Source organism: Camelina sativa, chromosome 11, assembly GCF_030686135.1.
Source record: "Camelina sativa cultivar CO46 ecotype springtype chromosome 11, ASM3068613v1".
In the NCBI taxonomy this organism is placed as follows: domain Eukaryota; kingdom Viridiplantae; phylum Streptophyta; class Magnoliopsida; order Brassicales; family Brassicaceae; genus Camelina; species Camelina sativa.
In genome coordinates, this window is record NC_141890.1 from 3915782 (window position 1) to 3930517 (window position 14736).

At 34.6% G+C, this 14736-nt stretch overlaps 2 protein-coding genes and 1 pseudogene across 8 annotated transcripts; 2 read left to right on the plus strand and 1 right to left on the minus strand.

Annotated features, from left to right (window-relative positions):
• The first annotated feature begins 228 nt into the window (after window positions 1-228).
• LOC104721561 (putative E3 ubiquitin ligase SUD1) lies at window positions 229-3856 on the plus strand (annotated as a pseudogene). The gene is made up of 9 exons (XR_015571819.1): window positions 229-568; window positions 700-1275; window positions 1402-1842; window positions 1916-2103; window positions 2197-2508; window positions 2580-2698; window positions 2797-2948; window positions 3035-3181; window positions 3290-3856. The product of XR_015571819.1 is annotated as a putative E3 ubiquitin ligase SUD1 (transcript).
• Window positions 3857-4095: 239 nt separating this feature from the next.
• Window positions 4096-7438, minus strand: LOC104721562 (serine/threonine-protein kinase AFC3). Of its 4 annotated transcripts, none has more exons than XM_010439572.3 (12): window positions 6939-7438; window positions 6648-6768; window positions 6442-6468; window positions 6196-6349; window positions 6032-6080; window positions 5636-5750; window positions 5395-5486; window positions 5119-5266; window positions 4949-5013; window positions 4759-4856; window positions 4554-4659; window positions 4096-4461 (listed from the first exon to the last, which is right to left on the minus strand). In XM_010439572.3, the coding sequence occupies exons 1-12, from the start codon at window positions 7032-7034 to the stop codon at window positions 4330-4332; spliced, it is 1203 nt and encodes a 400-aa protein (XP_010437874.2). In that variant the 5' UTR covers window positions 7035-7438; the 3' UTR covers window positions 4096-4329. The 4 variants fall into 4 exon arrangements, with proteins under 4 accessions (XP_010437874.2, XP_019088839.2, XP_019088840.2 ...); XM_019233294.2 differs by having other exon boundaries at window positions 6422-6468; window positions 6939-7416; XM_019233295.2 differs by lacking the exon at window positions 5636-5750 and having other exon boundaries at window positions 6422-6468; window positions 6939-7369.
• Window positions 7439-10954: 3516 nt separating this feature from the next.
• LOC104721563 (potassium channel KAT3-like) lies at window positions 10955-14704 on the plus strand. Of its 3 annotated transcripts, none has more exons than XR_015570288.1 (13): window positions 10955-11407; window positions 11516-11731; window positions 11825-11986; window positions 12120-12177; window positions 12393-12710; window positions 12829-13068; window positions 13143-13241; window positions 13331-13363; window positions 13450-13638; window positions 13725-13814; window positions 13948-14019; window positions 14107-14250; window positions 14402-14704. XR_015570288.1 is itself a non-coding variant. In XM_087470800.1 (13 exons), exons 1-13 carry the CDS (start codon window positions 11151-11153, stop codon window positions 14621-14623), a joined length of 2124 nt encoding a protein of 707 aa, XP_087326926.1. In that variant the 5' UTR covers window positions 10955-11150; the 3' UTR covers window positions 14624-14704. The 3 variants fall into 3 exon arrangements, 2 of the variants coding, with proteins under 2 accessions (XP_087326926.1, XP_010437876.1); XM_087470800.1 differs by having other exon boundaries at window positions 13941-14019; window positions 14385-14704; XM_010439574.2 differs by having other exon boundaries at window positions 13941-14019.
• The last annotated feature ends 32 nt before the right edge of the window (window positions 14705-14736 follow it).

Genomic DNA, 14736 nt, shown 5'->3' on the forward strand with positions numbered 1-14736 from the left:
AAGGAAAAAAGAAGAAGGAAGAAGTGAAATTTCTAGCTGTGATAATAAATTACCGAGGAAGCAACGTGGTAAGTCACTCTGTAGCTGTCAAAAAGTAAGAAACAGAGAAACCATACGTCACTCGACCAATCGTAACCGTTTATTTCATTTTCCCTTTTTTTTTTCAATCGTTAAAATTATTTATTTTATTAATTTAAATTAAATAAATACTGTACGTACCTTTTCTCTTTGGGAGCCATTGTTTTCTTTTTGCCGCTAAAGTAGTGAAGTGCAGAAAGAGATACAGAGAGAGAGAAAGTACAAGTTTACAATTGAAGGTTTCTTGTTCCGGGGAATGGAGATATTTCCGGCGGAAGACAAACTCGTCGGCTCCGGCGACGACGAAGCTGTTCCTACAGAAGTATTTGTCATAAAAAACGAAGCTTTAGACATTTGTAGGATTTGCCAATCATCAGAGGAACCAGATAATCCGTTGAGACATCCGTGCGCGTGTCGAGGCTCTCTCAAGTTTGTCCACTCAGATTGTCTTTTTCTCTGGCTCAATCGCCGTAACCGAAACCACTGCGAGGTTTTTTATTTAAACCCTTTCTCTAAAACTCTGTTTCTTCTGCAAACGAATTGAGTTTAAAGTTTACTGCTTTTTTATGTGGTTTTGAGGAAGAACTCTCTAAAGTCTCTCTCTTTTTCTTTCTACTACAGATTTGTAAGCGACGCTACTCAATTGTTCCGATTTATTCCGAGAACGCTCCAGAGAAACTATCATGCCACGAATTCTTAATGGGATTGCTACTGAGAGCATTACGTTTCATGACTTGGATTCTTCCTTGGGTCTTGATGATTCCTTTCAACGCATATTGCTTTTCTTTTCTCCCTTTGGACAGGGAAAGTGAGTTTGTGAACCAGACTGTTTTAGAACTGTCCTTGAAATTTCCTGGCCTGTTTTACACTGCTGAAATAGTGTTTGATATCACCTTTATGGTTGTCTCTATGGAAATTATGGAAGAGATTTTAAGGAGACACCCTGAGTTGTTACGTCTTATGATCATCTTAGAGAACGGTCTAAGAGATAGAGATGTTACTGGCATTTTGCTGCTGTTAGGAAATCATTTTCAAATTCTGAATGATTGGTGGCATGATCAGCTCTTACACTTGCCATTTCTCCATATCTTTCAGAGGGGACCTCTTCCACTACTGTTTGTTCCTCGAAACACGCCTCTTCATCAATTTGGAGCCATCAGAAGGGTTTTTTTCCTTTTCAATGACAACACTTTTGCTGTGAGTCTTTTGCTATCTCTATATTCAATTACTCTTACATAAAACAAAAACAAAATTCATGCATTGTCTTAGCTTTCCTGGAACATGTTGAGTAACAGATTCTTTTTCTTTTTCTTTTCTCTACAGGTTCTTGCCATCAACATCTATTGGTCTTCTCTCAAAGTTTTTATACCATTTTCGATTGGCCGAGCTGTCTTCTTTCTTCTACGCTGTTTCCCACATGTTTTGATTGAGGAAAATGCATCTGAATTAGCTGCCGGAAAAATGGTTATATTATCGGTTTTCTTGGCTTACCTTGGAAGTGTCTTCCCTCTGCGTCGAAACAGAACAAGACTCAGATGGTTTTCTCCGCCAGTTAAGAATACGTTCATCTTGTGCTTTAAACTCGGTGTTCTGCCTTGTATACTTGGTTGCTGGCTAGATTTCTGTACTTCCCCTATACTGGGGAAAACAATTTCCCAAAGCATTGAGGTTCTTTCAGACTATCCACACCTGGCTGCAAAACATTGGCATATGGGAATTTTCTACTTGGTAGTTGCTATATGTTGCATGGAGGCTATCCAAAAGGTAACATTTGTATTTTTGTTTTCATCCTCACGCATCATCAGATATTCTCACTTTTTCTTCTTCCTTTTGGCAGATACTTCAGAAACGAGCCTTTTGGTATCTGATAGATGTTGCAGAACCAAACTACAAAATTACCAAACTGCATCTTGGTCCCATCCTCTTGGCGTTTGCTTTACATGGAGCAATGGTGGTGGTTGTGCTTTACTTACCAGTAAAAACAATCAGTCTCATCAGCCAGTCCTTTTTCCCTCTCCAATTTGGGTATGCTACTCTGGACCTTACCACATAATGTTTCTAATTTCTCGACTCTTAAAACATTATGTATTAAAATGTACGCTCACGGGATGCATGCAGGGTCTACGATGAAGATTTTGTGCTTGGTTTACTTATTGCTTATGCGTTCCTAATTAGATTTGGCCCTCGGTGGTTAGTCAATTTTATTACACCATCCCTCAGACCCATAGTTCACAAGTGGGTTATCACTATCAGTTCTTTGCTCAAGTTGAGTGATTTCTTGCTTGGAGAGCCCCGCAGAGACCCTGCAAATCGTAATGTGAGACCACTGTCTCTAGTATTTGGCGTAGCTGAAGGCTCTATAGTCAGTTTGTATGGACCTCAAAGCGATACCACCACTGAAGAGGATACAAATGACCAACGAGATAAAAGGTAACCAAGGAAACGCTTTAAATAAAGATAATTCGGGTACAAAATACATTCTGATTAGTTGTAAGTTTCAGTTTTATGCTGAGGATTGGAGTGATGTTGGTTCTAGCTGCTCTGAGTATGTTTCTTGTTAGTACAACCTTCATGGCTTTACCAATTCTAGTTGGAAGGGCCTTCGGACTCAAACACGACGGTTTGTAATTTTCTTAATCTTGCTTCATACGTATCTCTCCTTTGTTTTGTGCTTCTAATTTTTTTTAAAGTGCCTCTTTGCTAATCAATCATTTTTAGATCTTTGTGCTTTCTGGATTGGATTCTGTATCCTACGAGGAATGTATATCTTCATTTGCTTCGTCTATGATCATTTCGTGACGGGAAGAACTGATTTACTTCTCAACCATGTTCTGATGTTCATAAGGAATGTCTTGTTATTCTCCATCTGGGTAAGAAGACTCCTATGTCTTTCATTGAAAATTAATAATCTTTTGTTGTGGACTTATATGTATAACTTGTAAACCTTGATGAATAGATCTCCATCATACCGGGATTGCTCGGTCTCCTTATCAACCTTATGATCATCATCCCATCACAAGTTCCACTACATGAGTCCCCAGTATATATGTTTCACCACAACTGGTTGCGCGGTGTAGTCGTCCTACACATCTGGATCTTTCTGGTAAAGAAGTTTGTTTTGTTTCCATCATTATTGCTTCAAGCCTTCAATCAAGAACTTGTTTTCATTTTGTTTGTTGCGTAACAAGTAACTGCTGTTCTTCCCTCGCAGACTATGCGCACACGGATCACCTGTTTCACGACTGTGGCGTGGCGGGAAAAGCTTCAGAGAATCAGAAGCGTCGGAATCAACAGACTTCCCTTTACATGGCTGGTTCGAGATGCTATTGGTTCGATCATAGTGTCTCTTTTATTCACTCTCTGCGTTCCTTACGTGGTGGTGAACTCTCTGTTCCCGATTCTTGGATTTTCCGGTGAAGTCAACTTAGCCGTCCAGCGGTTCATTTGGCCAGCGATCCTAACCTTAATCCCCATATGGTTCAGTGTCAAGCTCACTCGTGATCTTATCATTTACCTTCACCAACTGGAATTTGATAATCGATAAAAGTGGGAGAGAGGCTGATGGATTTCACTGAAGATCTGGCTGGAGTAACAACGACCAAAACCAATGCCTAATGATAGAGAATAGTCTTCAACTATAAGTACATAAACTAGAGTTTCTTATGTTATAGTAGTATCTTTAACTAAAGAATCTATGAAATGCAAACAACATCCTAAGACGATGACTAGTAGGATTCTGGTATAGTGGTATTTATAATATAATGTCTTTATTCTCCCTCTTCATGTTCCATCAATCCATCCTTTATTTCAACTTCATTGGAAAACGCTTTAAAACTATGAATTTGGCCACAAATGTATTTTGTTTAACATCTCATTTATATTCATCGAGATGTTGGGTACTTGGTGGGTGATAGTCTTTATTGAAGGTTAAGAAGAATCGAATCTATGGGTATGGATAATGTACTTGTGTTGATTGCTTGTGATATGCAATTGGCAAGGTTGATTAGTTTCAAAAGGTGACGTAAATTTTTTTATTCTCAACAACACAAATGTACAACAGAGGTGTTTTCCAGAATAAGTGTATAGCCAAACTTGAAACTGGAATTGGAATACTATTGTTTGGTGCTAATGAGAATAGGGAGCTTTAGAATCTAACAAAAAAACACTTGTTACCAAGTAAAATTCTAAATTTTATGGCGATCATTGTTCTTTAGACACACTTGCTTCATCTGATTTTGCATCTTCTCAACTTCAACTCTTCAAGAAAGGATGATCAAGAGCTTCGTTTGCTGTGAGACGCTCAGATGGATCATATGTCAGTAAACCATACAACAAATCTGCAAATCTGGATCTTGTGTTGTCAACATGTTTCGATACCATATCCTGCAAATATTGTGAGCAGTTTCTACTTTAGGTCACGGCATATCAGACAAAAGATATACCATTGGACAATAAGAATTTGATGGCGCTTAAACCTTGAGACGATCCAGTCTTTTTACAGCCCTAATACTCTCTCTAGAGTTGGCTCCTTCTGGCCAATTCAGCCTACACCCTCTCCTAAAATATTTCTCAGCACCCCGGCTGCAAAAACATGATGACCGTACATGCAACAAGCGATGAGCATTTATCTCTCTGTGGAGTTTCCGTGTACCCAAAAGTTTGTGGAATTAGAAAACTAACCTGGCTTTTCGGGTCATATGTTCAGGCAAAGGTCCCAATGCCCTCTCCATCATAGCTAGGTGTTCTAAGTTATCATGCGTCTGAAAGAGAGCCTCACCCTATCGTACAGTTTAAATGTGTTGACAATAGTAAGCAAAACTACTCAAATTAGGAGATAAGAATTCAGACAACAAGATGAGAAAGACTTTACCGTGCATAGTTCAAATAATATACAACCTACACTCCATAAGTCACAATGGTAACTCCATCCTAGACCTGTAATGATATGCCGCTGGTTAGTTACCAGAAAATATGTTCATTCACTGGTAAGTGTCAGCTACACAATCCGCAAGCATGTATCCATATAACTGATTTAGTTACCTAAAATGACCTCCGGAGACCTGTAATGCCTTGTTTGGACAATGGAGTGATGAATCCGGTTATCACAAACAGTACTGCCAAAATCAATCAGTTTAATGGCGCTTGACTTTGGCAAGCACCTGAAATGTGTCTCATTTGACGAACTCCTCTGTTAATTAAAATCAAACATCAAAATGTCAAAAATAAAAGTTAAGTTTTTTTCTTTCACAATACTAGCCTATCATTACTACATAGTTTACCCAAAACCCAACCTTAACCTAATTCAGTTCCAGATACCTTATTGTCAGGAAGCTTTACATTTTCAGAAGACACCAAAAGAATGTTTTCTGGCTTGAGGTCGGTGTGAACTAATTGTAACTCGTGCATATCTGTAGATAAGAACAAAAAGTATGTTAAGAGCAGAGAGGCATTAGGTAGGAACTAACGCTACTGGCCCAAGACAAAAAAAAAATGGTTACTGAACATGCTAGATACGATAATTGTATAACATAACAGCAGAAAGGAACAATTGACAGACATGCTACAGATTCCAAAAGCTGGCATCCAAAATCCCGAACAAGGGCCACAGGAAATGCAGAGTATTTATTTCTCTTAAGAAAGTCAAACAAACTTGGCCCAAGCTTCTCAAACACCTGGTATCACCATTAGAAATCATTCAAAGGAAGGTTTTGTTTAGTTCCAGTCTTCATTGACAAATTCCACATGGATAAACTAAATACACAAACACTATACACGGAATTGGATTTCTGTTACTTAAGGTATCATACAAAAGAAAGGTAGCCCGAAAGATTATGATTCATTCACTTCTTACAATAACAAAGCTCATAGGTCACCGAACATAGAACAAACTAAATATTAGAGATGCATTTCAATGGCGGTAAAGAAATAAATGAAACTTGATTGGGACACTTACAATGCAAATATGATTCCGGTAATCAAACCAGTCCTTCATCTGTACACAGCTGCAAGGACAAAGCAGAAATGAAGAAACTGAGCAATGATATATATACACCTATGCAGGAAACAATATCACTCTTGCGATCAGATAAAAAATCTAGAAGAAGATAAATAATATACCGTGTGCGGCCTTTATCACTCTTTAAAAGTTTTTGAAGAACATCAATTTCAATCATTGCTGCATCCCGGTATTTCTTAATGCTTCGGATGATCTTTATTGCCACATATTCTTTTGTATCACGATCCCAACATTCCAAAACCCGACCAAATGTGCCTACAACACCAGCAAGTTCACTGAAATGGCACGATTTTGATTCACAAAAACAGTTTTTTATCTCGAACACACCATGCCACTTGACAGCTAACCTTCACCCATCTTGCTTAGTATTTTATCTGTCAAAACAGAACACACATTGGAGTTAAGTTAAACAACTAAAAATGTTCAAAATGGATTATTATGTCAATGAAACAACACCAAAACGAAAAGATCATCTCTAGTAACAATGCACATATACTACCATGTAAACTTGATCAATCAAATAAAAATTAATGAACTTGTTTTATAAACTCACATCTAGGAGTGAGATTCTCCCTCAAAGTGAAAACATAATGACCATCACGATCATCCTCCCTTAAAGGTGGAGACAAAACCCTCCCATCGCTTCCATGTCCTCTAATCACAGCCCTTTTAGCCTAACTCAATGAAAAGTCAAAATCTAATGTCAGCATATCAAAACCTCACCACACACAAAAATTAAAAACATAAATGCTTGGTCTTTCCTCCACATTCTAACACCCTAATTCTAATTTTTCAAATGTCAAAAGATCAAAAAAAAAAAAAAAAAAAAAAAAAAAATAGTAACCTCAGGTTCAGGTGGAGCCTCGTCCCAGGTCATACGAGGACGTTTTCTGACTCGTTCTTGATCCATCTTCTCGAATCCGTTGTTAGCAGCTACCATCACCGACGTTGAGAATCAATCACCGACACATCCAGAAGGGAATCTGATGCCAATCTGCAGCTAAAAGAGGGAAAATTTCTACCAGACGTAGATAATAAAAGTAACAAGGCGGCGAATCGAGCGAAGGTAGAACCAAGGGCGGCGATTTATCTTTGCGAGATATGGTGGAATTGAAACAGAGGAGCTAGGGTTTCCAACTATAGAGAGAGAGAGAGAGAGAGAGAGAGAGAGAGAGTGCAAAGAGGAAAGAGAGAGTCTTAAAATCTCAGCCAATTTTTTTGTTACCGGCCAAATCCCTTAGGGGTCGAGGTCGAATCGCGACATCCCCCAATTGCATTTTCCACTTTCCAGGCGAACAACCCGATGATGATGATGGTAACCCAGAATTATTGCCCACCCGGCCCAAATTTTTATATGTCTTGAGAATCTCTCAAATATTATCGTCTTGGCCCAAAAAGCCCATCATGGATCGATCTTATAACATGCAAAAAAGTTCATATTATTTTTTTAAAAACAAACTTAATGATTATGTAATCTTAAAAAAATCATACGATAGTTTTCCCTGTTTTATTAAACAAATCATTCTTAAAAATCATAGTAATTTTTATTTTCGTTACATAATCACAATTACGAGTTTATGATTGAGTATCTATATTATTATTTTTGAAGTACATTTTGTGTCATGCCTTTAAAGTTTTGGTTATTTAATTTATTTTATTTACAATATTAACCCCTAACTATTTTCCTAAAATAACAGTTCCTGAAAACTCATTTAATGTAACTATTTAAATCGACCTAATTAGATACATTTATTGCCATAAATACCTTGATAACATCTATACATTTCGATTTGTCCAAAAACAACTCTACGCATTAAATTTTTAATCCCATAAAAATCTCCAAACCTATTTTAATAGATCTTTAGAGACCGTATGATCTCTTAAATTTAAATGACACAGCCGAGTTTGAGTAACAAATGATTACAATCGCAATAATTATTATAACATTAATAAAGTTCATAAAAACGAGAACCCAACTTTAGAAACTCAATAATCGGGTATATTTAAGTTTAGCATCAAGAAAATATTTAATATAATATATACCATGTTAAGAAACTGAATATTATTCTGCGATAATGTTATCAACTCAAATAGAAAAATACTAAAATATCTCTTTTATTACTATGTATCGTAAACTTCTTGCTCATCAAGTATTTTTTATGTATAGATATTAACTTCACAAACAAAACACAACACACAACAAAAACCACTAATATGACGGTTTTGAAACACGGGTTAAACCACTAATATGACGGTTTGTTGTTATATAGCGGGACATGTTATTAACCTGACGGTTTGAATTAACATCTATATTATTATTTTCACAACAACTTTAGCAAAGAAGGCTTGAAGTTGAGAATTATTTACATCTCATGCCATTGTAATTTAATATTTTCTTTAATAAAATTATTAAACAAAAAAAATCATTTCAACTCTTTTCCATTAACAAAAACAAAAATTTCCTAATTTATCTCCTTATTAAATCTGAAATAAAATTTCCAAATTTCATTCTCCTAAAATCTCTCTACAAATTCTTTACAATAATCGATTTTAAATATAAATTTATGAGGAGCCTATAAATCAGCTACATTTGATTTTCTATCTTCCTAATTAATCACCACATTCAATTCTAAAATACAATAATTTTGTCCCGAATTTCTATATATAAAATCATATTAAAAAATTAATGACTTATAATCAATCAAAAATTAATCTAATAATATAAACTTGGCATATTCCCATATATATATATTATGCGATTTTATAGTTATTAATTTGCTTTAATTAATTTGTTTTTATACGATTTTATATATAGAAATTTGGGACAAAATTATAGTATTTTAGAATTGAATGTGGTGATTAATGAGATTAAGTTGAATATGTCCACCTATAAGTTGAATATATCCACCTATAAATAATGTTGACCCCTATTCTCAAGTTAGTATCACCAGCAACATAAAAAGATGCACCTATTTGTTATGCTCATTTGGCAGCTGCACATATACAACTGTGATGAAATATGTCCAGATGTCATAGAGTGATCACCAAATCTGGAGCAGTTCCTATGCCTCCCATCATCTCATGCCACAGCTGAAATATAAGATTGTGACCTCTACGTTCTTTTGCTGATGGAAAACAGTCTAAAATAGCTGACTTTTTAAAAGTTTTTATGCTTTATAAATGTCTCTCCCCCTCTTTTTGTTTACTTTTCTCTCGGTTCAATACTTCTTATTTTATTTTTGGTCTATCATTCAAATTTACAGGGTTATATAGCTTCACGGGTTTAGATTAGTATTAATGTACATTTGAAATATCATTATTTTGGTAGTACAAAATTATTCATTAAAAGTATTTATCAATATTAAAATATTAGACATATTTAATTAACTTGATTAAATTATGATTATGTAAAAGTAAATTATTTCTCTGTATACTACGGGTTAAATCCTAATATTAACTATCAAAATACACTTATACAATTTTAAACACTAAATAAATTAAACAAAAATTAACAAAAAAATGCAGCTTATAATTTTCATATTTTAGTTTAAATGTATCTTCCCGCGGTGTACCGCGGGTTAAAATCTAGTTAGTATAAATATAAAATGTTATTAATTCGGTTTTGAAATACGGGTTAAATCTTCCTTTAATTATTTGGTCAATATCACTAATATAAGAATATTAGACATATTAAATCAGGGTAATTTAACTAAAATTTTGTAAAACAATTAAATCATTGGTAAAATTGTGACTCGATCCGACAATAGCTTATTAATTACATATTTATGTATTTATTTCCCCTATTATTGTTCTAATAATTGACAATTCAAACACAATTATCATTTAACTAAACAAAACAAACTAAATATATATATATATATATATAACTAATGCTTTATATCCAAGTATACAATACAATTATTTTTAATAACTAAATTCGAAGATTTTGTTAGGATTTCAAATTATGATTCTCCTATCACCTGTATTTTATTTTATTTACAAAAATTTTGGAATTTTTATATAATACTTATAATTAATAAAATGCATATTTTCTGCATATGTTGTGATTTGAATTTTTTAAAACGAAGATATATTACTTAATGTATGAAAATGTGTATTTTAATTTTCACATTGGCGGGTTGGCAAAACTAAATTTATATAGATGATAAATTAATATTTTTTATTTGTTCACAATTATAATATTAAAATTACTATTTTATATTTCACAAAATAATGATGAAAATACAACAAACAAACAATATAAAACAGTAATAATACGTCAAAAATAAAATACTATAATATTTTAAAATATTTAGTATTCAAATAGACTAATAGATTTACATAACAATTAAAAATAAATATTATGTGAAACAAAATATTTTTAAAAAAAAATTAAACAATAATTTTTATTATTATATTATAATTTTTTTTAAAAATGTTGATATATGCTTTAAGTATGGGATATATCCTACTGTAATTCAATTGTTTATTAGTATTTGCTCGTTATGTTTTCAACACTACTACTATCCTGTCAGGTCTCATTTAATAACAACAACCAACAAAAAAACGTCAAGATTTGACTTTTGGGATTCTCAATATTTCAACTTCAATATTTAAATATGTATAGCTTAAGGAAGAAAAAAAAGAACCTTATCCCTTTATTGTAGATCTCGACTATCATTACTAGTCTGATGTCACCTTTAAATATGTACACAGGAGACGTAAATAGGGGGCAAAAAGTTTTCTACTAACATTTATAGATAAAACTTTCAAGAATTAAGCGAATCATACATTAAAAAAAGGTAGATTCATAATAATGCAATCTTGAAAAAACTACAAAATTATTACTAGTAGATGGTTACTATGTTACAGTGTTTTTGTAGCAGTGCCGAGAGTAACAACATATTTAAAAAAAAAAAAAAAAAGTCAACACATTCGCTCACCACCACCTTTCTTCATCATCTTCATCACACCTCCTTCATAATTAATTAAAGAGAAAGAGACAACTATGCGAGCTTGAAGGAGAGAAAAGAAGAAGAAGAAGGAAAAGCAGAAGATGTCGACGACGACTTCAGAGGCGAGATCACCGTTGCCGTTGTTGTTGAGAAGAGGAAGGTCTTCGACGGCAACATCAACGACTGCTGAAACGAGAACACCGTTTTCGGCACTACAGTTCAGAAGAAGGTCAAGCAAAGATGTGAGGAACATAACGTCAGTTTCGAGCAGTCTCTTGCCTGCCTTTGGTACCGTCATCGAAGACGATAACCCTTCTTCTAAACGTTTCATCGTTCTTCACTTTGATCGTCGTTACAGGTTCCTATGCTATATATGACCGTATTATTATTACTTTTCTTGATTAATTAGTCCATATTTAAATGTTTTATTTAGTAATATCTCCATATACATGTTTTTGTTGGCTAGATTGTGGGAATTGTTTTTGGTAATACTGGTGGGATATTCAGCGTGGGCATCGTTGTTCGAGTTGGCTTTCGAGAAAGCAGCTGAAGGAGCTTTCATGACCATTGATCTCGTCGTTGACTTTTTCTTCGCCGTTGATATCGTCCTCACTTTTTTCGTTTCCTACTTGGATAATACTACTTACCTCAATGTCACCGATCACAAGCTTATCGCCAAACGGTAACAAAATTATAACTACACTTAACAAAAGTAAATAATTTAGTTAGATCCTTAATATGCATGAAGATATATATATATATATATGTGCATTAGGTACTTGAAGAGCGTGGCTTTTGTGATGGACGTAGCATCAACGTTACCGATTCAATTCATTTATAAAACTATTACCGGAAACGTCGGACGAGGCCAAGCTTTCGGCTTCCTTAATTTGCTCCGCCTTTGGCGTCTCCGTCGTGTTACCGAACTCTTTAAAAGGTTTCTTCTATTTATATACTAGTAGTATACAGTATACTACTACTTCCTATGGCTTCCTACTATATAGCTTGCAATATTTCTATCATTATATATAACTTGGGCATTATATTCTCCATATAAATTCTTGTTACAGACTAGAGAAAGACGCACATTTCAACTACTTCATTATCAGAGTCATTAAACTTCTGTGTGTAAGTTTTTTATTTTTTATTTTTTTAAGTTGAGTTATCAGTAGTATAGTAGTACCTAAGGTGGTCTGATGTTAATAATTTGGTTATGAATTTGACCAATATAGCAAATCCACTGAACAACAATTGCTAAATTGGGTATATAATTATATCGATCTCTAGCTATAATTCATCTTCAAAATATATATGAATTTGACCAATTGCTAATTTGACGTTAGGTAACGATATTTTGGATTCATTTGGCGGGTTGCATTTTATACTGGATAGCCTACCATTACCCAAACCCTATTGATACATGGATAGGATCACAAGTTGAGGATTTTAAGGAGAGAAGTGTATGGTTAGGCTACACTTATTCAATGTACTGGTCTATCGTCACACTCACTACCGTGGGTTACGGAGATTTGCATGCCGTTAATAGCCGGGAGAAGACATTTAACATGTTCTACATGCTTTTCAACATTGGCCTCACTTCTTACATCATCGGTATTATGACCAATCTTGTTGTCCATGGCGCTAACCGTACATTTGCCATGGTAATTAATCATTCGTTGCTTGAAACCCAAGAAACATTTTTGAAACCTTTAGGGACATCAGCTCTCTAATTATTTCTGCGAGTTATATGCAATAATCTTTCTTCTTGTTGGACGACAGAGGAGCGCGATCAATCATATATTGCGGTACACAAGCAAGAACAGGTTACCAGATGCAATGAGAGAGCAGATGCTTGCACATATGCAGCTCAAGTTCAAGACCGCGGAGTTAAGGCAAGAAGAGGTTCTTCAGGACTTACCTAAGGCTATCAGATCAAGCATTAACCAACATCTATTCCGCGCAGTCATGGAGGAGGCTTATCTTTTTAAAGGATTCCCTGATGGCCTCATCGTCCAGCTGGTGATCTATTAACAGTTCCATTTCTTTTTTGATTCCTTGTAAAACAAGACATTAATTAATTTGTTCTGTTGAAGGTTTCGCAAATAAAAGCAGAGTATTTTCCGCCGAAGATGGAGATAATCTTGCAGAATGAGATTCCAACAGATTTCTACATAATTGTATCTGGAGGAGTGGTATGATATTTTTGTCCTCTACGTACATACATACTCAAAATATATACATATTTGACTTTAGTTGATTTAAACTAAATTTGGAATCACAGGATTTAATTTCATCCAAGGGTATGAGTGAACAGGTAAACCTCTAAAACTAAATATCAGTAAATTTAAGTAAAGTGTTTGAAAGATATGATGAAGAATTGGTTGATAAATGTGGGTGAAGGTATTGACGAAGTTAGGTCCCGGAAGTATGGCAGGAGAGATTGGAGTAGTGTTCAACATTCCTCAGCCTTTCACTGTGAGGACACGACGACTTTCACAAGTTATCCGAATCGGTCATCATAACTTCAAAGAAATGGTTCAGTCTGACAATGACGTCGACGCCAAAATGATCATCACCAATTTTATGAATGTAAGTTCAGATTCACAAAACAGTAGTAACATATACAATGATTATAATACAACGTCTAGAATAATCAATGCTTTTTCTCTTTATAGTATCTCAAGGGGTTGAATGATGAGTTAAAGAAAGAAATCCCTTTTCTTAGAGATTTACTAGCTGACGCCGATGCTCAGGTTCAAGTTCAGGTATACGTAACGTAATTGTAATTAATCAAGCTAGCCCATGCAAGTGTATAACAAATGTATAATCCTCTCGTCATGGTTTTTTAATTGGTTTTGAGATGAAACCAATCAATCATTCTTTGGTGACAGGAAACAGTTCAGACAGAGGATACACCACAAAGTAACAATGAAGAGATAGCTACGGTCTCAAGAGATGATAATGAACAGAGTACGAAGACAATTTTTGTAGATTTTCAAATATGGTTTTATATATGTATATAGAGTTTCCATAGAAAAAATGTCATTTGGTTTGCAGAAGAAGAGAGACGAAGTAAGGGAGTTCCCAAAAGAGTGATAATTCATGGACAACCTCCTAATCAAGATAACAACAACAATGCTGATTCCAACGGCAGACTTATCATTTTGCCTGATTCTATTGAACTTCTATTCGACTTAGCTGGTCAGTTTCACTCCTTTACTACTTATGTTACTTCTCTTGATAGTTTGATGTTTACATATATCAGTCATGTGAGAGAATTAACTTCAAAAAAAAGTGACCGTCCAATTCCCATGTTGTCATATATATAAACTCAGTTTATTGGTGGATTCAGAGAAGAAGTTGGGGAAACGAGGAAGCACGATTGCCATGGCCGACGGTGCACATGTTGAACAAATTGATGCTCTGCGAGAAAACGATCATTTATATATTTTCTAATTCGTTTTTAAATATATATGAATATCATTATTACCACCACCTCCCACACATAATAATGATATATAAAATTAATAATTTTGTCAGCGTTTTCGGGCTTATGAAAAGAAGCCAAGTTTGATTTGAGAATATAAGGTGAACATCGAATGTCTAGTTCCATTCTATCTTTTACGTCTTGAATTCGATATTATGTTCCATTGAAGATTGCATTTGTATACAACGAACAAAAGTACA

What these genes read in the sequence shown, in the direction of transcription:
- LOC104721562 (XM_010439572.3), bottom strand. Translation starts at nt 7,034, where the DNA reads ATGGTAGCTGCTAACAACGGATTCGAGAAGATGGATCAAGAACGAGTC. An exon ending in ACCGGAATCATATTTGCATT is followed by an intron (nt 5,751 to 6,031) that starts GTAAGTGTCCCA and finishes TGGTGATACCAG; the next exon opens with GTGTTTGAGAAGCTTGGGCC. An exon ending in TATTATTTGAACTATGCACG is followed by an intron (nt 4,857 to 4,948) that starts GTAAAGTCTTTC and finishes ACTGTACGATAG; the next exon opens with GGTGAGGCTCTCTTTCAGAC.
- LOC104721563 (XM_087470800.1), top strand. Translation starts at nt 11,151, where the DNA reads ATGTCGACGACGACTTCAGAGGCGAGATCACCGTTGCCGTTGTTGTTG. An exon ending in CACAAGCTTATCGCCAAACG is followed by an intron (nt 11,732 to 11,824) that starts GTAACAAAATTA and finishes TATGTGCATTAG; the next exon opens with GTACTTGAAGAGCGTGGCTT. An exon ending in CCAAGGGTATGAGTGAACAG is followed by an intron (nt 13,364 to 13,449) that starts GTAAACCTCTAA and finishes ATGTGGGTGAAG; the next exon opens with GTATTGACGAAGTTAGGTCC.